At 45.4% G+C, this 22,500-nt stretch overlaps 1 protein-coding gene across 1 annotated transcript in view; it reads left to right on the plus strand.

Moving 5' to 3' along the window:
• The first annotated feature begins 15 nt into the window (after nt 1-15).
• Nucleotides 16-22,500, plus strand: part of LOC311136494 (phosphatidylinositol 4-kinase alpha-like) — a 34,941-nt gene continuing 12,456 nt past the window's right edge. Inside the window, exons 1-33 of the mRNA XM_084170639.1 lie at nt 16-122; nt 9,058-9,174; nt 9,369-9,462; nt 9,564-9,725; nt 9,924-10,186; nt 10,571-10,637; nt 10,979-11,127; nt 11,228-11,293; nt 11,381-11,477; nt 11,636-11,827; nt 12,013-12,113; nt 12,238-12,497; nt 12,621-12,716; nt 12,946-13,129; nt 13,320-13,420; nt 13,512-13,680; nt 13,943-13,993; nt 14,141-14,249; nt 14,443-14,579; nt 14,694-14,827; nt 15,158-15,240; nt 15,711-15,781; nt 15,963-16,169; nt 16,276-16,359; nt 16,441-16,530; nt 17,114-17,233; nt 17,306-17,398; nt 18,847-19,003; nt 21,059-21,186; nt 21,356-21,514; nt 21,672-21,823; nt 21,925-22,032; nt 22,210-22,337. Coding sequence (XP_084026765.1) covers nt 24-122; nt 9,058-9,174; nt 9,369-9,462; nt 9,564-9,725; nt 9,924-10,186; nt 10,571-10,637; nt 10,979-11,127; nt 11,228-11,293; nt 11,381-11,477; nt 11,636-11,827; nt 12,013-12,113; nt 12,238-12,497; nt 12,621-12,716; nt 12,946-13,129; nt 13,320-13,420; nt 13,512-13,680; nt 13,943-13,993; nt 14,141-14,249; nt 14,443-14,579; nt 14,694-14,827; nt 15,158-15,240; nt 15,711-15,781; nt 15,963-16,169; nt 16,276-16,359; nt 16,441-16,530; nt 17,114-17,233; nt 17,306-17,398; nt 18,847-19,003; nt 21,059-21,186; nt 21,356-21,514; nt 21,672-21,823; nt 21,925-22,032; nt 22,210-22,337 — 4,228 coding nt within the window. The 5' untranslated portion in view covers nt 16-23. The remainder of the gene's footprint in view (nt 123-9,057; nt 9,175-9,368; nt 9,463-9,563; nt 9,726-9,923; nt 10,187-10,570; nt 10,638-10,978; nt 11,128-11,227; nt 11,294-11,380; nt 11,478-11,635; nt 11,828-12,012; nt 12,114-12,237; nt 12,498-12,620; nt 12,717-12,945; nt 13,130-13,319; nt 13,421-13,511; nt 13,681-13,942; nt 13,994-14,140; nt 14,250-14,442; nt 14,580-14,693; nt 14,828-15,157; nt 15,241-15,710; nt 15,782-15,962; nt 16,170-16,275; nt 16,360-16,440; nt 16,531-17,113; nt 17,234-17,305; nt 17,399-18,846; nt 19,004-21,058; nt 21,187-21,355; nt 21,515-21,671; nt 21,824-21,924; nt 22,033-22,209; nt 22,338-22,500) is intronic.

Consider the following 22,500-nt stretch of genomic DNA (forward strand, 5'->3'; position numbering starts at 1 on the left):
CCTGTTTGTCTTGATAAATAAACATGTCTGCGAAAGGAGCAGGAACGAGGGGTTTTTATTTCAACACTGTCTTGTCCCTGGCGCGCTCTTTGGCCGCACACCGCCCAGCGCCGATAGATAAGGTGAGTCTGAGCGATGTTATTAGCATTGCCGTAAAGTGAGCGTACGCTAGCTAGTTAAGTTGTCTATTAGATTCGGTTAACATTACATTTATACATTATCGCCACAGAACAATAAAAATGAGTTATAAAAATAAAATAAAACGTATCGCTATGGCTAGATTAAAGTGATATGCGATGCTATCGACACTTGTCTTGCTGCTAGCTAGTGACTCGTTTTCCAAGACCTTCACACAGCTGTTGTTGGACAAACAGCCATTCATTCCCAAGTAGAGGCCCTTAGTTAATTGGCTTGTAATTTCACACCGGAACACGACACCGCAACTACGCAGTTTTACATACTGACAACCTAGTTTAATAACTGCAACATCACTTGCTAACTACGCGTTTAGCTGTCAGTCCTGTCGATTATATATGGCGGATTGTCATTCCATCAGAATGAGAAAGTTGGCATACCCATGAGCCATTAGTTAGCGAGCTCTCAAACCTCAAAAAAGGTAACGCCCCCATTTATTTGTCAATGTAACCGGCACTGTGCTGCACGGCTGTATCTATGCGTTGTGTGTGATTGATTGGGACTATAGATGTGGACTTCGGAGATCAGGCTGTTTTAATGAATCAGAATTATCTCTGCATCCAAAAGAAAATACAAAACATTTGTAGAGTACAAATATGTTCTGCCCATTGTCGCCTCTTTCTCTCATTGTGCGTCAATTATTTATAGAATACAAAAATGAGTACAACCTCTCCTTATAATTTATCAACACATACCATACATTTTACATAGATAAAACCACATACCTGCATCCAAAAGAAATACAAAACATTTGTAGAGCACATATGTTCTGCCCATTGTCGCCTCTTTCTACAACATAGACGCACAATACAAAGGACTGGAATCAGTCGAGGAGCTAGCCATCGTTCACACATACAATACCTTAGCTAGCTAGTAACCACATGTTGAATTCAGAATGTTAATATCATCCTGAAAAGTACAATTACAATTGTATCTTAACAATACCATCCACTCATGAGTTAACTCTAAATATACAACATTATTCATGAACAAAACACTGTGTGTACGACTTTGTGCTAGAAGGAATCTAACTTTTCTAAAGACGACAGAAAAAGCGTGCCTACCTCTCATAGTGCATAAACATTATTTGAGCACGAGCACGTAGGGCAAAACGTAAGTACACACTATCTTATTCCCAGGATGCAGGCATGCATAATAACAAATCAACATGCTATATTAATATATGAACATGGTGAAATTCACAAAGTACTTTAACAACTGTTACATCAACAATGGTCATTGATTGGTCACAATTTACTTGACTGTTCTGTATTCTTTATTTCAACCATATGGTCTATGATTTCAACAGACATAGTTTGCTAATTTGCCTTATCACATTACATCATGTTGATTCAGGCGTTGGCAGGAAAGCTGTATGGGAGGAACTGTCAGCCAAACTTTAGGCAAAAACTGGAAGTCATCAATGATGTTGGACGCAGATCCGGGTGCCTTGTAAGGATCCGACGGCGAACGAGTAAACTGCCTCTCCCATCAATCCTATTAGCCAACGTTCAATCTTTTGAGAATAAAATTGACGATTTAAGATTACGGTTATCCTACCAACGGGACATTAAAAACTGTAATATCTTATGTTTCACGGAGTCGTGGCTGAACGACAACAATGACAACATTCAGCTAGCAGGCTATACGCTACATCGGCAGGACAGAACGGCAGACTCCGGTAAGACGAGGGGTGGCGGTCTCTGTATATTTGTAAACAACAGCTGGTGCACAAAATCAAATACTAAGGAAGTCTCGAGGTTTTGCTCGCCTGAGGTAGAGTATCTTATGATAAGCTGTAGACCACACTATTTACCAAGAGAGTTTTCATCTATATTTTTCATAGCTGTCTATTTACCACCACAAACCAATGCTGGCATTAAGATTGCACTGAATGAGTTGTACAAGGCCATTAATCAACAGGAAAACGCTCATCCAGATGCAGCGCTCCTAGTAGCCGGGGACTTTAATGCAGGGAAACTTAAATCCGTTCTACCTCATTTCTACCAGCATGTTAAATGTGCAACCAGAGGGGAAAAAACTCTAGACCACCTTTACTCCACACACAGAGACGCATACAAAGCTCTCCCTCGCCCTCCATTTGGCAAATCTGACCATAACTCTATCCTCCTGATTCCTGCTTATAAGCAAAAACTGAAGCAGGAAGCACCAGTGATTCGGCTAATAAAAAAGTGGTCAGATGACGCAGATGCTAAGCTACAGGACTGTTTTGCTAGCACAGACTGGAACATGTTCCGGGATTCTTCAGACAGCATTGAGGAGTACACCACATCAGTCACTGGCTTCATCAATAAGTGCATCGATGATGTCGTCCCCACAGTGACCGTACGTACATACCCCAACCAGAAGCCATGGATTACAGGAAACATCCGCACTGAGCTAAAGGGTAGAGCTGCCGCTTTCAAGGAACGGGACTCTAACCCGGACGCTTATAAGAAATCCCGCTATGACCTCCGACGAACCATCAAACAGGCAAAGAGTCAATACAGGTCTAAGATTGAATCATACTACACTGGCTCTGACGCTCGTCGGATGTGGCAGGGCTTGAAAACTATTACAGACTACAAAGGGAAGCACAGCCGCGAGCTGCCCAGTGACACAAGCCTACCAGACGAGCTAAACCACTTCTATGCTCGCTTCGAGGCAAGCAACACTGAAGCATGCATGAGAGCACCAGCTGTTCCGGACGACTATGTGATCACGCTCTCCGTAGCCGATGTGAGTAAGACTTTTAAGCAGGTCAACATTCACAAGGCCGCAGGGCCAGACGGATTACCAGGACGTGTACTCCGAGCATGTGCTGACCAACTGGCAAGTGTCTTCACTGACATTTTCAACATGTCCCTGACTGAGTCTGTAATACCAACATGTTTCAAGCAGACCACCATAGTCCCCGTGCCCAAGAACTCTAAGATAACCTGCCTAAATGACTACCGACCCGTAGCACTGACGTCTGTAGCCATGAAGTGCTTTGAAAGACTGGTCATGGCTCACATCAACAGCATAATCCCAGAAACCCTAGACCCACTCCAATTTGCATACCGCCCCAACAGATCCACAGATGATGCAATCTCTATCGCACTCCACACTGCCCTTTCCCACCTGGACAAGAGGAACACCTACGTGAGAATGCTATTCATTGACTACAGCTCAGCATTCAACACCATAGTGCCCTCTAAGCTCATCACTAAGCTAAGGATCCTGGGACTAAACACCTCCCTCTGCAACTGGATCCTGGACTTCCTGACGGGCCGCCCCCAGGTGGTAAGGGTAGGTAACAACACATCTGCCACACTGATCCTCAACACGGGGGCCCCTCAGGGGTGCGTGCTCAGTCCCCTCCTGTACTCTCTGTTCACCCATGACTGCATGGCCAGGCACGACTCCAACACCATCATTAAGTTTGCCGACGACACAACAGTGGTAGGCCTGATCACCGACAACGATGAGACAGCCTACAGGGAGGAGGTCAGAGATCTGGCCGTGTGGTGCCAGGACAACAACCTCTCCCTCAACGTGACCAAGACAAAGGAGCTGATCGTGGACTACAGGAAAAAAAAGAGGACTGAGCACGCCCCCATTCTCATCGACGGGGCTGTAGTGGAACAGGTTGAGAGCTTCAAGTTCCTTGGTGTCCACATCACCAACGAACTATCATGGTCCAAACACACCAAGACAGTCGTGAAGAGGGCACGACAAAGCCTATTCCCCCTCAGGAGACTAAAAAGATTTGGCATGGGTCCTCAGATCCTCAAAAAATTCTACAGCTGCACCATCGAGAGCATCCTGACTGGTTGCATCACCGCCTGGTATGGCAACTGCTTGGCCTCTGACCGCAAGGCACTACAGAGGGTAGTGCGTACGGCCCAGTACATCACTGGGGCAAAGCTCCCTGCCATCCAGGACCTCTATACCAGGCGGTGTCAGAGGAAGGCCCTCAAAATTGTCAAAGACTCCAGCCACCCTAGTCATAGACTGTTCTCTCTGCTACCACACGGCAAGCGGTACCGGAGTGCCAAGTCTAGGTCCAAAAGACTTCTCAACAGCTTCTACCCCCAAGCCATAAGACTCCTGAACAGCTAATCATGGCTACCCGGACTAATTGCACTGCCCCCCCACCCCATCCTTTTTACGCTGCTGCTACTCTGTTAAGTATTTATGCATAGTCACTTTAACTCTACCCACATGTACATATTACCTCAACTACCTCAACTAGCCGGTGCCCCCGCACATTGACTATGCAACGGTACCCCCCTGTATATATAGCCTCCCTACTGTCACTTTATTTTACTGTATATATAGCCTCCCTACTGTCACTTTATTTTACTTCTGCTCTTTTTTTCTCAACACTTTTTTGTTGTTGTTTTATTCTTACTTTTTTGTTTAAAATAAATGCACTGTTGGTTAAGGGCTGTAAGTAAGCATTTCACTGTAATGTCTGCACCTGTTGTATTCGGCGCATGTGACCAATAAAATTTGATTTGATTTGATGTTGCTCTGAACGGTCTCTCTGTTTTAAATTGTGTGCAAACACACGCATACATATATATGTATGTATACAGTATATATTTTCTACATTGTAGAATAATAGTGAAGACATCAAAACTATGAAATAACACATATAGAATAATGTAGTAACCAAAAACAAATCAAAATATATTTTATATTTGAGTTTCTTCAAATAGCCACCCTTTGCCTTGATGACAGCTTTGCACACTCTTGGCATTCTCTCAACCAGCTTCACCAGGAACGCTTTTCCAACAGTCTTGAAGGAGTTCCCACATATGCTGAGCACTTGTTGGCTGCTTTTCCTTCACTCTGCGGTCCGACTCATCCCAAACCATCTCAATTTTCATCAAGGCAAATGGTGGATACTTTGAAGAATCTAAAATATATTGATTTGTTTAACACTTTTTTGGTTACTACATTATTCTATATGTGTTATTTCATAGTTTTGATGTCTTCACTATTATTCTACAATGTAAAAAATAGTACAAATGAAGAAAAACCATTGAATGAGTAGGTGTGTACAAACTTTTGACTGGTACTATATATATATATTATATACACACAGTGGGGGGGAAAAAGTATTTAGTCAGCCACCAGTTGTGCAAGTTCTCCCACTTAAAAAGATGAGAGGCCTGTCATTTTCATCAAATGTACACGTCAACTATGACAGACAAAATGAGGAAAGAAAATCACATTGTAGGATTTTTTATGAATTTATTAGCAAATTATGGTGGAAAATAAGTATTTGGTCAATAACAAAAGTTTCTCAATACTTTGTTATATACCCTTTGTTGGCAATGACACAGGTCAAACGTTTTCTGTAAGTCTTCACAAGGTTTTCACACACTGTTGCTGGTATTTTGGCCCATTCCTCCATGCAGATCTCCTCTAGAGCAGTGATGTTTTGGGGCTGTCGCTGGGCAACACAGACTTTCAACTCCCTCCAAAGATTTTCTATGGGGTTGAGATCTGGAGACTGGCTAGGCCACTCCAGGACCTTGAAATGCTTCTTACAAAGCCACTCCTTCGTTGCCCGGGCGGTGTGTTTGGGATCATTGTCATGCTGAAAGACCCAGCCGCGTTTCATCTTCAATGCCCTTGCTGATGGAAGGAGGTTTTCACTCAAAATCTCACGATACATGGCCCCATTCATTCTTTCCTTTACACGGATCAGTCGTCCTGGTCCCTTTGCAGAAAAACAGCCCCAAAGCATGATGTTTCCACCCCCATGCTTCACAGTAGGTATGGTGTTCTTTGGATGCAACTCAGCATTCTTTGTCCTCCAAACACGACGAGTTGAGTTTTTACCAAAAAGTTCTATTTTGGTTTCATCTGACCATATGACATTCTCCCAATCCTCTTCTGGATCATCCAAATGCACTCTAGCAAATTTCAGACGGGCCTTGACATGTACTGGCTTAAGCAGGGGGACATGTCTGGCACTGCAGGATTTGAGTCCCTGGTGGCGTAGTGTGTTACTGATGGTAGGCTTTGTTACTTTGGTCCCAGCTCTCTGCAGGTCATTCACTAGGTCCCCCCGTGTGGTTCTGGGATTTTTGCTCACCGTTCTTGTGATCATTTTGACCCCACGGGGTGAGATCTTGCGTGTAGCCCCAGATCGAGGGAGATTATCAGTGGTCTTGTATGTCTTCCATTTCCTAATAATTGCTCCCACAGTTGATTTCTTCAAACCAAGCTGCTTACCTATTGCAGATTTAGTCTTCCCAGCCTGGTGCAGGTCTACAATTTTGTTTCTGGTGTCCTTTGACCGCTCTTTGGTCTTGGCCATAGAGGAGTTTGGAGTGTGACTGTTTGAGGTTGTGGACAGGTGTCTTTTATACTGATAACAAGTTCAAACAGGAGCCATTAATACAGGTCACGAGTGGAGGACAGAGGAGCCTCTTAAAGAAGAAGTTACAGGTCTGTGAGAGCCAGAAATCTTGCTTGTTTGTAGGTGACCAAATACTTATTTTCCACCATAATTCGCAAATAAATTCATTAAAAATCCAAATTCAAAATTCAATTTGTCTGTCATAGTTGACGTGTACCTATGATGAAAATTACAGGCCTCTCTCATCTTTTTAAGTGGGAGAACTTGCACAATTGGTGGCTGACTAAATACTTTTTTTCCCCACTGTGTATATATATATATACACACACACACTACCATTCAAAAGTTTGGGGTCAATTAGAAAAAAAATGGTCCATTTTAAAATAACATCAAATTGATCAGAAATACAATGTAGACATTGTTAATGTTGTAAATGGCTGTTGTAGCTGGAAACGGCTGATTTATTTTATGGAATATCTACATAGGCGTACAGAGGCCTGTTATCAGCAACCATCAGTCCTGTGTTCCAATGGCACGTTGTGTTTGCTAATCCAAGTTTATCATTTTAAAAGGCTAATTGATCATTAGAAAACACATTTGCAATTATTTTAGCACAGCTGAAAACTGTTGTGCTGATTTAAAGAAGCAATAAAACTGGCCTTCTTGAGACTAGTTGAGTATCTGGAGCATCAGCAATTGTGGGTTCGATTACAGGCTCAAAATGGCCAGAAACAAATAACATTCTTCTCAAACTCGTCAGTCTATTCTTGTTCTGAGAAATGAAGGCTATTCCATGCAAGAAATTGCCAAGAAACTGAAGATCTTGTACAACACTGTGTACTACTCCCTTCACAGAACAGCGTAAACTGGCTCTAACCAGAATAGAAAGAGGAGTGGGAGGCCCCGGTGCACAACTGAACAAGAGGACAAATACATTAGAGTGTCTAGTTTGAGAAACAGACGCCTCACAGGTCCTCAACTGGCAGCTTCATTAAATAGTAAAACACCAGTCTCAACATCAATAGTGAAGAGGCGACTCCGGGATGCTAACCTTATTGGCGGAGTTGCAAAGAAAAAGCCATATCTCAGACTGGCCAATGAAAAGAAAAGATTAAGATGGGCAGAAGAACACAGACACTGGACAGAGGAAGATTGGAAAAAAGTGTTATGGACAAACAAATCGAAGTTTGAGGTGTTCGGATCACAAAGAAGAACATTTGTGAGACGCAGACCAAATGAAAAGATGCTGGAGGAGTGCTTGATGCCATCTGTCAAGCATGGTAGAGGCAATGTGATGGTCTGGGGGTGCTTTGGTGGTGGTAAAGTGGGAGATTTGTACAGGGTAAAAGGGATCTTGAAGAAGGAAGGCTATCACTCCATTTTGCAACGCCATGCCATACCCTGTGGACAGCGCTTGATTGGAGCCAATTTCCTCCTACAACAGGACAATGACCCAAAGCACAGCTCCAAACTATGCAATAACTATTTAGGGAAGAAGCAGTCAGCTGGTGTTCTGTCTATAATGGAGTGGCCAGCACAGTCACCGGATCTCAACCCTGTTGAGGTGTTGTGTGAGCAGCTTGACCGTATGGTACGTAAGAAGTGCCCATCAAGCCATTCGAACTTGTGGGAGGTGCTTCATGAAGCATGGGGTGAAATCTCTTCAGATTACCTCAACAAATTGACAACTAGAATGCCAAAGTTCTGCAAGGCTGTAATTGCTGCAAATGGAGGATTCTATGACCACATTTCCTATTAATTTAGCTACATTTCCTATTCAAACTCATTTCATGTATGTTTTCATGGAAAACAAGGACATTTCTAAGTGACCCCAAACTTTTGAACAATAGTAGTGTATATGTATGTATATGTGTGTGTATGTATGTTTGCACAGTTTTACACAAACATCCAGAGTGGTATGATAAAACCATAGAGATCCTATTAAATTACCTTGCTATTGTAACCATGGCAAGTGCACTAGTCTAACTCCTGTGCCCTAAAGGTTCAGAATTATGGGTAGAAAACGTTGTACACTTATATACACAGAGGTTAGAATGGTATATTCTATGTGTGACTGAGTGGGATTTTAGCACTGGGTTTGTGTCTCTCTCTCTACTGTGGTGGTGAGTTGACATTTGGCTGTAATCCTCCTCACTGAGCTTAAAGGCTGATCCTCGTTAGCTAAGCTAATTAATGCTAAGGGCCAGTTGTGTTTGGCTCCTCGCCTGGAGTGGAGTCAAGCTGTCAATGCCGTGGTTACTAAGGGGTATAGGATTCTCTGTGTTGTTTTTCCTGAAGGCCATGGAATCCAGGGATAGTTTACTATCTTTATATGTAAAGCTGGAGCAGAGGCCAGCAGTTAGCCTACCGTGGATGTCAGTTTGCCCTGGTAGAAGTCAACCTAACTGCTAATACAGGGAAATATATTTGTGAAGGTTAGGACTGATGGTTTGATTAGTCAGCCACAAGCCACTTGTTTGCTGTTTATTCTCTGTTTTCAGGTCCAGAAGCTCCAATGCATGTGTCCAATGGACTTCCGAGGGGTGTTCCAGCTGGATGAGAGGAGGAGGGATGCGGTCCTAGCTCTGGGCATCTTCCTGGTCGAGTCTGACCTACAGGTACATTCAACTGGAGCAGCGAGGCCTACTCTCTGACGCTGTTAAGGGTTGCATTTATATAATGCTTTTTACGGGACAGATGTTCCCTGACCTCAGGACCAATAATTGGCTCCCATCCATGGCACCTTGTGTGCTCCCCTTAGCTGTTTAATGGCTTTTGTGCGAGTGGTTTGTGAATTATGTTTTTATTGTAGCACAAAGAATCTATCGTCCCCTACCTGCTGGGCCTGCTGAAGGGACTTCCCAGAGTCCAATGGATCGAAGAAAGCTCTGGAAGCAAAGGGCGGGGTAAGGAAGGAGATGCCAGCATTTGTCTGTCTTACACCAGTCAATATGATGTCTAATTCCGGCTCTCTGACTGGGTGATGATCTTTCTTCTTGTCCTACAGATATCCTTCCGGTGGCAGAGAACTTCTGTTTCTGTATGGGCACTCTTCTCTCAGACGTGGCCCAGCGAGATGACACCCTGCGAGGACAGATCCTGGAGGCCATCATGGACATAATGAAGGTCCTGCTGGACATCTGCTTGAACCCAGAGGGCCATGATAAAGGTACCAGCATGCTCTCTGTTCCACCATTTCATGTTCACCAGTGTTTCATGAAAATTCTAGTTCCTGGTTAGTTATCTAGTTGTTGTCTCTTGTTTTCCTCACAAACTTTGTGATACAAGTAGGCGGAGACAGAATGACAATGAAAAGGGCAGCCTTTCACCTGTCTCTCTCTCTTTGTTCCCTCCCTCCCTCCCCTAGAATACCTGTGCAGGTACACTGTGCCCTGCCTGTTGGGCGTGGCCCGGGCCTTTGGTCGCTATAGCAACACGGAGGAGCCCCTGCTGTCCAAGCTGTTTCCGCGGGCAGGAGCACCACCAGTGTCCACTGTCGAGGATGTCGACCCGTCACGACGGCGCTCCTTCAACGACTTCCGCTCCATCATGCCGGCCTCGCTGCTCACAGTCTGTCAGGGAGACACTGTCAGACGCAAAGAAAGCTCAGTGTCCAGCATATCACAACAAGTACTATCACTATACTAGACTAGACCCGTGGTTCCCAACTCCAGTCCTCCGGTAACCCTAACAGCACACATTTCTGTTGTAGCCCCGGACAATCAGGTGTGCTTATCCAGGACTACAACAAAAATGGTGTACTGTTGGGGGTACTGGAGGACTGGAGTTGGGAAGCACTGTACTATACCACTACTACTACTACTACTGCTACACCATAGTACTAACATTCATTCTCATCGGGTATCTGGAAGACACCATAAGACACAAGGACTCCTCTGTTACTATTGCTATATCACTACAGAGAAAACAACTGTACTACCATAGCCGGCCACTAGAGGGCAAAGGAAGCTTGTATTTGAAATGTCTGAAAATGGGATGTTCCTCTGTCTGTAGGCCAGTCCAGAGAGAGCAGGACTGACCCCCAGCTCCCCAGCTGACCCCTCAGCACAGTACTATGAAGGTAGGAATATATTAGACAGGCAATATATTTCTGAAGTGGGCTCCCGAGTGGCGCAGTGGTCTAAGGCACTGCATCTCAGTGCTTGAGGCGTCACTACAGACCCCCTGGTTAGATTCCAGGCTGTATCACAACCGGCCGTGATTGGGAGTCCCATAGGGTGGCGCACAATTGGCCCAGCGTCGTCCGGGTTTGGCCGGTGTAGGCCGTCATTATAAATAAGAATTTGTTCTTAACTGACTTGCCTAGTTAAATAAATAAAAATACTAAGTAGCCTGTGTCTCACTTTTTTTGACTGGTACCTTTCTCACTCTCCCTCTCCTCCTCCTTCTTTCTCTCTCCAGGCTCCTATCTCCCTGATGGTAGTGCTGTGGACCCAGACTATTACTTTTCCACCATCAGTTCTAGTTTCTCTGTGTCTCCTCTGTTTACGGGTAGTGCTCAGGGAGAGTTTGACGTCCCTCTGGACATTCTGCGCCAGCTCCTCAACATGGTCAGTATGTAGAATCAGAATTAACAGAACTATAGAATTAGAATGGGTAGAACATCGTTTTTCAGAATTCCTTTCTGAGTGTTCTGTTTGTCTTTTGCAGGTTGAGCAGTTTGTCTCTGAATCCTTTCTGAAAACACTGGATGACACCCTGCAGGAACTTCTGGAGGTTCATCTTCCCTATATTTTAATTAAAGCGCTTTCCTGTGTAGTCAAGTTAATGTTACATCATGTTGGTTGTGTTCTCTCCCTCTAGTTGAACCAAGGTATGCACCTGTACTACAGGACATTCAGTGATCCTCTGTATGTGGCCATCTTCAAGATGCTGAGAGACACGTTGTACAACCTGAAAGGTAACAAATCCACTGGTCTCTCACTTTAACCTACAGAATATACAGAAACCCTCTGCTACGATCTGATTGTTCTGAAGCAGTTCAGCAGACAGTTTATTACATGCGTTTATTACTGTTCTACTAACATGTTATTGATGTTGGTGTGATGGTATTCCCAGACCTGCAGACGGGCTATGTGAAAGAGGTTCATGACTTTGTGCTGGAGCAGTTCAGTAGCAGCCAGTCAGAGCTGCAGAGGATCCTACATGACGTAGAGTACCTCCACAGTGAGCTGAGTCCTCTGAAGCTACGCTGCCAAGCTAACGCTGCCTGTGTCGACCTCATGGTCTGGGCTGTCACTGAGGAGCAGGGTACGAGTGTGTGTGTGTTCATACGTGCGCGCTAGTGTGTGTGTGTACTATCCATCCGTGCGCATGTGTTGAAAAACATTGGGTCGTTAATTTGGAATGAATTGGCCATGTGTTGAAAAACATTGGGTCATTAATTTGAATTTAACACCAAACTAGCTGTTGTTCATGTGTTTTGCGTTGATCAGGAGCTGAGAACCTGTGTACCAAGCTGTCAGAGAAACTGCAGTCGAAGACGTCCAGTAAAGTCATCATCGCTCACATTCCCCTGCTCATCTGCTGTCTCCAGGTATTGCCTGTAATATGTATTCTGTTCCTGTCTTTATCTGTCTTCACAATACTGTTTTGATAAGAGTGCCATAAAACGAGTATTCTCATACCTAATCACATTTTCCCTGTCTGTGTCTATGAAGGGTCTGGGTCGTCTGTGTGAGCGGTTCCCGGTGGTGGCCCACTCTGTCACCACGTCTCTCAGAGACTTCCTGGTGGTCCCCTCTCCTGTCCTGGTCAAGCTGTACAAATACCACAGCCAGAACACCACAGGGACTGGAGAGATCAAGATCCACGTGACCAACGAGCACTCCCAGTCTACGTTCAGTGCTCACGCTAATAAGAAGTGCCTGCCCTCCATGTACGAACAGCTCCGTGACATCTCCATTGACAACATCTGCAGGTGAGGAAAGACAAAGTACTGTGTGTGAAAAGGAGAGAAATATGAGCAGTGTTTTCTCCTTTCATTCATCGCGGTAACCAGGTATGCTATCTCTTTTCTCCTCCCTCTCTCTGCTACTCTCAGGTGTCTGAAGGCAGGTCTGACTATGGACAGTGTTATAGTGGAGGCTTTCCTGGCCAGCCTGTCCAACCGTCTCTACATCTCTCAGGAGAATGACAAGTAAGTATTATTTCATACCCCTCCAATATTACCAATTAGTGTACTTTACTTATTAACAGGCTGGATTACCTCTGAGCTGCTGTCAATGTTAGCTAGTGAAACCTCAGGTGACCTCGCTAGCTAGAAAGACTCTCCTGCAGTGATTGACAGCAGCTCTGACCAATCCCCAGGTCCATGGCAATGACTGGCAGCCCCTCTGACCAACCCACTGTCTCTCTCTCCCCCCCAGAGAGGCCCATCTGATCCCAGACCACACCATCAGAGCGCTGGGTCACATTGCGGTGGCTCTGAGGGACACTCCCCGCGTCATGGAGCCCATCCTGCAGATCCTACAGCAGAAGTTCTGCCAGCCGCCGTCACAGCTAGACGTACTCATTATAGATCAGCTGGGATGCATGGTCATCACTGGGAACGTGAGTCACACTCACACTTGATCCTGTATACACATTATTTTTTTCCCACTCTCCCCTCAGCAATACATCCCTCAGTAAACTCTCTCCTCTCTCGCTCGCTCTCTCTCTGTCTCTCTCTCTCTCTCTCCTGTCAGTAAACTCACCCCCCTCTCGTCTCTCAGTAAACTCATCCGTTTCTCTCTCCTCACAGCAATATATCTACCAGGAGGTGTGGAACCTGTTCCAGCAGATAAGTGTGAAGGCCTCCTCCATGGTCTACTCCACCAAGGACTACAAGGACCACGGATACAGGTATCCTTAGCCCCTACACCTTTACCCTTAACCCCTACTCCCTACCCATAGCCAGCTCCACGACCTACTGTGTTCATCTTGTGTGTTCCAGACACTGTTCCCTGGCTGTGATCAATGCGTTAGCTAACATAGCAGCTAACCTGGCAGCAGAGCAGATGGTAGATGAGCTGCTGGTCAACCTACTGGAGCTGTTTGTCCAGCTGGGACTGGAGGGCAAGAGGGCCAGCGAGAGGGCCTCGGACAAGGGCCCTGCACTGAAGGTACACTCCATTTACAGTAGCCATTACTTACGATAGACTGTAGGGTTCAGCGACAACAGGCTTTTGTTATGGGCCCTACACACTTAATTCAAACTACGCAAACGCAGCATCGTTTTTGTACGTAGTTCTACGTACTTTTGTGTAGCTCAAATTTGGAAACGGGCCGTATACGACGCTCTGTCGTTTGCATGAAGTGTGTAGCGGTCTTTTAGAGGTAGGCTTTTTTCTTGTTGACATTGTTTATTATTATTTGTATTTGCAGGCGTCAAGCAGTGCTGGAAACCTTGGAGTACTCGTTCCTGTTATTGCTGTGGTATGTGGGTTGCCTCTATACATTTCCACTTTCAACAGTTTGTCCAGTAGTGCCTCTGTGCCCCGAGTGTCTACAGTACTCCGTATATAATCTATACACTTAGTACTATACGCTTAGTATTGATCTAGATCCCCTCTCCCTGTGTAGCTGACGAAGCGTCTACCGCCCATCAAGGAAGCAAAGCCTCGTCTGCAGAAGCTGTTCAGAGACTTCTGGCTCTACTCTGTGGTGATGGGCTTCGCTGTTGAGGGATCAGGTGGGTGTTTAAGATTATATTAACATTTACTACAATATTCCACCAGGATTGGTATACTATATAAAGTATGGAAACATTTTTGAAATGGTGGGCTAATACCCATCTGATGGAAAGATAAAAGGGAAAGTGAGTTATCAGTCATCCTGCTATGTAAAAGTCCATAGGTATATGAAGGGTTTTGTGTGTTGTGTAGGTCTGTGGCCAGAAGAGTGGTATGAGGGAGTGTGTGAGGTCGCCACCAAGTCTCCCCTCCTCACCTTCCCCAGTGGAGAACCCCTACGCTCTGAACTACAGTACAACTCTGCCCTGAAGAACGACACCGTCACAGCGGTACAGTACACATGCATGCGCACACAACACACACGCATGTAGACATACACACACATGCTACTACATACACACACACACACACACAGCTAATGTTCCCTGGTTGTGTATATTCAGGCGGAGCTGAATGACCTGAGGAGCACCATTATAAACCTGCTAGATCCTCCTCCTGAGGTGTCTGCGCTCATCAACAAACTAGACTTTGCCATGTCTACCTACCTACTGTCTGTCTACAGGCTGGAGTACATGAGGTAAGGAAAAGGAAACCACTTAGGACTATTGAGATTCACCCCTGCGTTTTGTGATCTGTCTAGAGCAGGGCTCTCCAACCATGTTCCTGGAGAGCTATTGTCCTGCAGGTTTTTGCTCCAAACCCAGTTGTAACTAACCTGATTCAGCTTATCAAGCAGCTAGTTATTAGGTGCGCTAGCTTAGGGTTTGAGCGAAAACCTACAGGACAGTAACTCTCCAGGAATGGCGTTGGAGAGCCCTGGTCTAGAGTGTAGCAGGTTGAGGTTAGTCAGAGAAATCTCTTAGTCATTCATATCGGGCTCCTTTCCAATCCTCTCTTCTCTCACCAGGATGCTGCGTGCGCTGGACTCTGACCGCTTCCAGGTGATGTTTCGCTACTTTGAGGACAGAGCCATCCAGAAGGACAAGTCTGGTAAGCTGCATTACAAACGCATTAGACAGTTATTACGCACGCATTAGACAGTTATTACGCACGCATTAGACAGTTATTACGCACGCATTAGACAGTTATTACGCACGCATTAGACAGTTATTACGCACGCATTAGACAGTTATTACGCACGCATTAGACAGTTATTACGCACGCATTAGACAGTTATTACGCACGCATTAGACAGTTATTACGCACGCATTAGACAGTTATTACGCACGCATTAGACAGTTATTACGCACGCATTAGACAGTTATTACGCACGCATTAGACAGTTATTACGCACGCATTAGACAGTTATTACGCACGCATTAGACAGTTATTACGCACGCATTAGACAGTTATTACGCACGCATTAGACAGTTATTACGCACGCATTAGACTTATTACACATGTATTAAGCGTTTATTCCACATGTTTTAGACAGTGAGATAATGTCTATTTTTGTCCAGGTATGATGCTGTGTGTGATAGCGGTGGGGGACAAGGTGTTTGAGGTCTTCCTACAGATGATGGCTGAGAAGGTAAAGGTCGTCGGATAACAACATTTAACACTAGTTAAGGAGTCAGACAATGACTGTTTGAGGACCATCATAAGATTAAATCAAAACAGAGAAACTGGGTCTCTAGGAGAAGTCGAGAACAAACTACCTTCTGTGGAGCGTGTCCTCTACAATGATTGGCTGCCTCTGTTATTCTCCCCAGCCGAAGACTAAAGCCCATGAAGAGGAGTTGGAGCGCCACGCTCAGTTCCTATTGGTCAACTTCAACCACGTCCACAAGAGGATCCGTAGGGTGGCCGACAAATACCTGTCAGGTCTGGCCGAAACCTTCCCCCACCTGTTGTGGAGTGGCCGTGTACTGAAAACCATGCTGGACATCCTGCAGACGCTCTCCCTTTCCCTCAGCGCAGTACGGACACGCACTCTCACACACTTGTTTTTCTCTGTGGTCCCTATAAGGGGTTAGTAGACAATATATTGTGTTATGATGTGTCGTGCACCTACCTTGTTTGCAGGACATCCATAAGGACCAGCCTTACTATGACATCCCGGATACCCCCTACAGGATCACTGTACCAGACACATACGAGGCCAGAGAGGTAGGAATGTGTGTGTGTGATACGGTGTGTGTGTGTGTATGTGTTTTCTAAATGCTGGTTGATGTTTCTCTGTGGTTGTAGAGCATAGTGAAGGACTTTGCTGCTCGCTGTGGGGAGATCCTGAAAGAGGCCATGAAGTGGGCCCCCTCTGTCACCAAGTCACACCTGCAGGTGAGACACACACACACACACACACCACATTTCGTAAAGGAAAAGCATAGACGGGTTGGTTGTTTAGCAACACAACCGTCGCGTGCGCAACTATGTGGCAAAACAGACGGGGATGGCTTAGATTGTTGACAACATGTAAACTATATTTATTCCATGTTTATTAAAAACATAAATATATTTGCACAATGAGCACTTGTTGTCTCAAATACATCGTTACAGTTGTTGGTTAGCTAGCGAATATTAGCCATTATTAGCATTGACATGAAATCAGTCAAAACACCTCAAAATAAGACATGGTATCAAGAACAAACTGGCTGGTACAAGTCACTTACGATTCCCCACATGGCAGTTTCTTGTCATTGTTGGTAGATATCTGGCCATCCAGAATCACAACAACTCACGGACTTCTTCCCCATTGAAGCGTGCACATAGTTTTCGTGATGCTGTCAGTTAACCCATCTATATGACAACGGATTGCAGGTGTCCTGTCAAAATAGCTTCTAGATGGCCTTTTGAGGGACTCAAGGTTTCAGATTAATCTTCTCTTATCCCTTGTTTTGGATGTTTTCTCCCTGATTTCCAGGAGTACCTGAACAAGCATCAGAACTGGGTGTCAGGTCTGTCCCAGCACACTGGCCTGGCCATGGCTACAGAGAGCATCCTGCACTTCGCTGGCTACAACAGACAGAGCACTACGCTAGGGGTGAGGAGACAGACACACACACACACACGCGCAATCACTCACACACTAACCAAGTTCCGTCATCCGCTCTAGATCACACAGCTGACAGAAAGGCCAGCCTGTGTGAAGAAGGACTACTCCAACTTCATGGCTTCACTCAACCTGAGAAACCGCTATGCTGGAGAGGTACAGAGAGACACTGCGACAGTTCTAGATAGGACTCCCTTTATGCTGGAGAGGTACAGAGAGACACTGCGACAGTTCTAGATAGGACTCCCTTTATGCTGGAGAGGTACAGAGAGACACTGCGACAGTTCTAGATAGGACTCCCTTTATGCTGGGGAGGTACAGAGAGACACTGCGACAGTTCTAGATAGGACTCCCTTTATGCTGGAGAGGTACAGAGAGACACTGCGACAGTTCTAGATAGGACTCCCGCTATGCTGGAGAGGTACAGAGAGACACTGCGACAGTTCTAGATAGGACTCCCTCTATGCTGGGGAGGTACAGAGAGACACTGCGACAGTTCTAGATAGGACTCCCTTTATGCTGGAGAGGTACAGAGAGACACTGCGACAGTTCTAGATAGGACTCCCTCTATGCTGGAGAGGTACAGAGAGACACTGCGACAGTTCTAGATAGGACTCCCTCTATGCTGGAGAGGTACAGAGAGACACTGCGACAGTTCTAGATAGGACTCCCTCTATGCTGGAGAGGTACAGAGAGACACTGCGACAGTTCTAGATAGGACTCCCTCTATGCTGGAGAGGTACAGAGAGACACTGCGACAGTTCTAGATAGGACTCCCTCTATGCTGGGGAGGTACAGAGAGACACTGCGACAGTTCCAGATAGGACTCCCTTTATGCTGGAGAGGTACAGAGAGACACTGCGACAGTTCTAGATAGGACTCCCTCTATGCTGGAGAGGTACAGAGAGACACTGCGACAGTTCTAGATAGGACTCCCTCTATGCTGGGGAGGTACAGAGAGACACTGCGACAGTTCTAGATAGGACTCCCTCTATGCTGGAGAGGTACAGAGAGACACTGCGACAGTTCTAGATAGGACTCCCTCTATGCTGGAGAGGTACAGAGAGACACTGCGACAGTTCTAGATAGGACTCCCTCTATGCTGGAGAGGTACAGAGAGACACTGCGACAGTTCTAGATAGGACTCCCTCTATGCTGGGGAGGTACAGAGAGACACTGCGACAGTTCCAGATAGGACTCCCTTTATGCTGGAGAGGTACAGAGAGACACTGCGACAGTTCTAGATAGGACTCCCTCTATGCTGGAGAGGTACAGAGAGACACTGCGACAGTTCTAGATAGGACTCCCTCTATGCTGGGGAGGTACAGAGAGACACTGCGACAGTTCTAGATAGGACTCCCTTTATGCTGGAGAGGTACAGAGAGACACTGCGACAGTTCCAGATAGGACTCCCTCTATGCTGGGGAGGGACAGAGAGACACTGCGACAGTTCTAGATAGGACTCCACTCACTTCTCCTTTATACACTTTATCATAGTTCTCCTTCTTATTCAACAGAACAATGTTGTCCCAAGTGGTTCACATCAGCGTGTGGTGTGTGTGTGTGTGTTTGCTGATGCGTGTGTGTGTGTTTTCTCCCTCCAGGTGGCAGGTATGATCCATTTCAGTGAGGCGGTGCGTAGCCAGTCAGACCTGTCCAGGCTGATGGTCAGACAGACGACAGAAGCTTTAGATGCCCAGAACCCTGAGGCCTTCACTGAGAACATGTTCAAACTGGCTGCTCTGCTCATCAGCACTAAAGGTGTGTGTGTGCTGAAAAGTTAAGATTTTGATTTGGAATAGAATAAATGCAGCAAATAGCCCATTGTTGGGATGCATCTTTTCATGTACAGTGGGTATAATAAGTATTCACCCCCCTTGGATTTTGTTCCGTTACTAAGTGGGATTTAAATGCATTTAATTGTGATTTTTTATTGATCTACACAAAATGCTCGATAATGTCAGTGAAAAGAAAATTCTACACATTTTTTTAAAATGTATACAAATTAAATAACTGAAATATATATATATATATATATATATATATATATATATATATATATATATATATATATATATATATATATATATTAGTCGTTGCATAAGTATTCACCCCCTTTGTTTAGGCAATCCTAAATTAGTTCAGGAGTAAAATGTGGCTAAACAAATCAGATAAGTTACTCACTGTGTGAAATAATAGGGGTTGCCATGGTTTTTGAATGACTACCCCTTTCTCTGTCCCCCATACATACAACATCTGGAAGGTTCCTCAGTCAAGTAATGCATTTCAAACTAAGATTCAACTACAAAGACCAGGGAGCTTTTTGAAAGCCTCATAAAGAAGGTCAGTGATTGGTAGATGGGTAACAATAACAAATCAGACATTGAATATCTCTTTAAGCATGGTCAAGTTAATAATTATGCTGTGGATGATGTATTAAACCACCCAGACACATCAAAGATGCAGTCGTCCTTCTGAACTAAGCTGCAGCACAGGAAGGAAACTGCTCAGGGATGTCACCTGAGGCCATTGGTGATTTTAAAACAGCTACAGAGTTCAATGGCTGTGATGGGAGAAAACTGAGGATTGATCAAGAACATTGTATTGACTATGGGTAAGCTTGACATCGGCAAAGACTGGGGAGTTTTTCTGGATAAAAACTGGAGCTAAGCACAGGCAAAATCCTAGAAGAAAACCTGCTTTAAACCAGACACTATCAGAAGAATTCACCTTTCAACACAAGGCCAAATCTACACTGGAGTTGCTTACCAAGAAGACAGTGAGTGTTCCTGAGTGGCCAAGTTACTGTTTTGACTTAAATCTTCTTGAAAATCTATGACAATACTTACACTGCTGTCTAGCCATGATCCCCAAGAATCTGACAGCGCTTGAAGAATTCTGAAAGGAATAATGGAGAAATATTGCACAATCCAGGTGTGCAAGGCTCTTAGACTTACCAAAGAAGACTCACAGCTGTAATCACTGCCAAAAATGTTTCTAACGTGTAATGACTTAGGGCGGTCAATACTTATCTAATCAAGGTATATTAGTGTTTTATTTGTTCATTAATCTTTTATTTTTTTTAATTTTTCACTTTGACATTACAGAATATTCTGTGTAGATCGTTGACAAAAAATGACAATTCAATCCATTTTAATCCCACTTTGTAACACAATAAAATGTGAAGAAATCCAAGGGGTTGAATATTTATGATAGACACTGTATATATTCCTTTGTCCAAGGATGGCAAATTCAGCCAAAGTCCCCTGTCACCTGTTCTACTGAAGTCTTCCCTGTGTTGTAGCTCTCTGTCACCTGTTCTACTGAAGTCTTCCCTGTGTTGTAGCTCTCTGTCACCTGTTATACTGAAGTCTTCCCTGTGTTGTAGCTCTCTGTCACCTGTTATACTGAAGTCTTCCCTGTGTTGTAGCTCTCTGTCACCTGTTCTACTGAAGTATTCCCTGTGTTGTAGCTCTCTGTCACCTGTTATACTGAAGTCTTCCCTGTGTTGTAGCTCTCTGTCACCTGTTATACTGAAGTCTTCCCTGTGTTGTAGCTCTCTGTCACCTGTTATACTGAAGTCTTCCCTGTGTTTTAGCTCTCTGTCACCTGTTCTACTGAAGTCTTCCCTGTGTTGTAGCTCTGTCACCTGTTATACTGAAGTCTTCCCTGTGTTGTAGCTCTGTCACCTGTTATACTGAAGTCTTCCCTGTGTTGTAGCTCTGTCACCTGTTATACTGAAGTCTTCCCTGTGTTGTAGCTCTCTGTCACCTGTTATGCTGAAGTCTTCCTTGTGTTCTCTCTCTGTGTGTGTAGAATGTGATCCTCAGCTGCTGCACCACCTGTGTTGGTCTCCTCTGAAGATGTTTACAGAACACGGCATGGAGACGGCTATTGCTTGCTGGGAGTGGCTGCTGGCTGCTCGCACTGGAGTAGAGGTCCCGGTAAGCATCTTGGAGACATCTATTGTTGGAGTTCAAGTACCATTGTGTATTTGCGTGGGACTGGCATTCAAACCCACACTGACATGGGCATCTCTCTCTCTCTCTCTCTCTCTCTCCCCTCCCCACTCTCTCTTTCTCTCTCTCTCCCCTCCCCACTCTCTCTCTGTAGTTCATGCGTGAGATGGCGGGAGCGTGGCAGATGACAGTGGAGCTGAAGATGGGCTTGTTCTCTGATGCTCAGGTGGAGGCTGATCCCCTAGCAGCCTCGGAGGAGAGTCAGCCTGTCCCCTGTCCCCCCGCCGTCACACCTCACTGCATTTGGATAGAGGTGTGTGTGTGTCTTGTCTCTGGCTGCATTAGTTCATTTTATTTTGGTTAAAATACTAGAGTAAGAGGACTTCACTGCATAAACAGCCTTATGTGTGATTTCCCTCTACCTCTATCTACCTCTACCTCTCTCTATCTCTCTACCTCTCTCTCTCCAGTTCTTGGTTCAGAGGTTTGAAATAGCTAAGTATTCCAGTGAAGACCAGGTGGAGATATTCGGCAGCCTATTACAACGCTCGCTCTCCCTCAACGTGGGCGGAGCCAAGAGCAGCCTTAACCGCCACGTAGCCGCCATCGGACCCCGCTTCAGGTCCACACACAAACACACACACACACACTAGATCCAGTTTCTGATCCAGAGCAAATTAACCACTCATTGACGCAATCATTGTGTGGTGTGTGGGTTTGTAGGCTGCTTACTCTGGGTCTAGCTCTGCTCCATTCTGACGTAGTCACCAACGTCACCATCAGAAATGTCCTCAGAGAGAAGATCTACTCCACCGCCTTTGACTACTTCAGGTACACACACACACACACTGTAAGAGAAGTTCTACTCCACAGTCCTTCAGTACTTCCGACTCACTACTAACATGGGAGATAACTTTCCCTCTCTAAATCGGCATCTTTTTAAATCATTTGATCCTCTCTCTCTCCCTCCTCTCCCTCTATCTCCCCCCCTTCCCCTCCCCCCTCTAGCACCCCTCCTAAGTTCCCTACCCAGGGGGACAAGCGTCTGCGTGAGGACATCAGCTTCACGATCCGTTTCTACGCCAGCATCCTGTCGGACAAGAAGTACCTGGCGGCATGCCAGCTGGTTCCTCCCGGTGAGCTAGGCGCCGTGCCCACCCCCAGCACCCTCTCTGCCGGGATATTCGGATCGCTAATTGTGTCCAGCACTTCTCCGATATCGATGCTAAGTAAGCCTACAGCGGTGGGGGCTGGCTGATTGAACAACCGCACTACAGGAGCATGTTTTTACACAGGTCA

The sequence above is a fragment of the Coregonus lavaretus genome (genome assembly GCF_964263955.1).
Source record: "Coregonus lavaretus genome assembly, chromosome: 10".
Lineage (NCBI taxonomy): Eukaryota > Metazoa > Chordata > Actinopteri > Salmoniformes > Salmonidae > Coregonus > Coregonus lavaretus.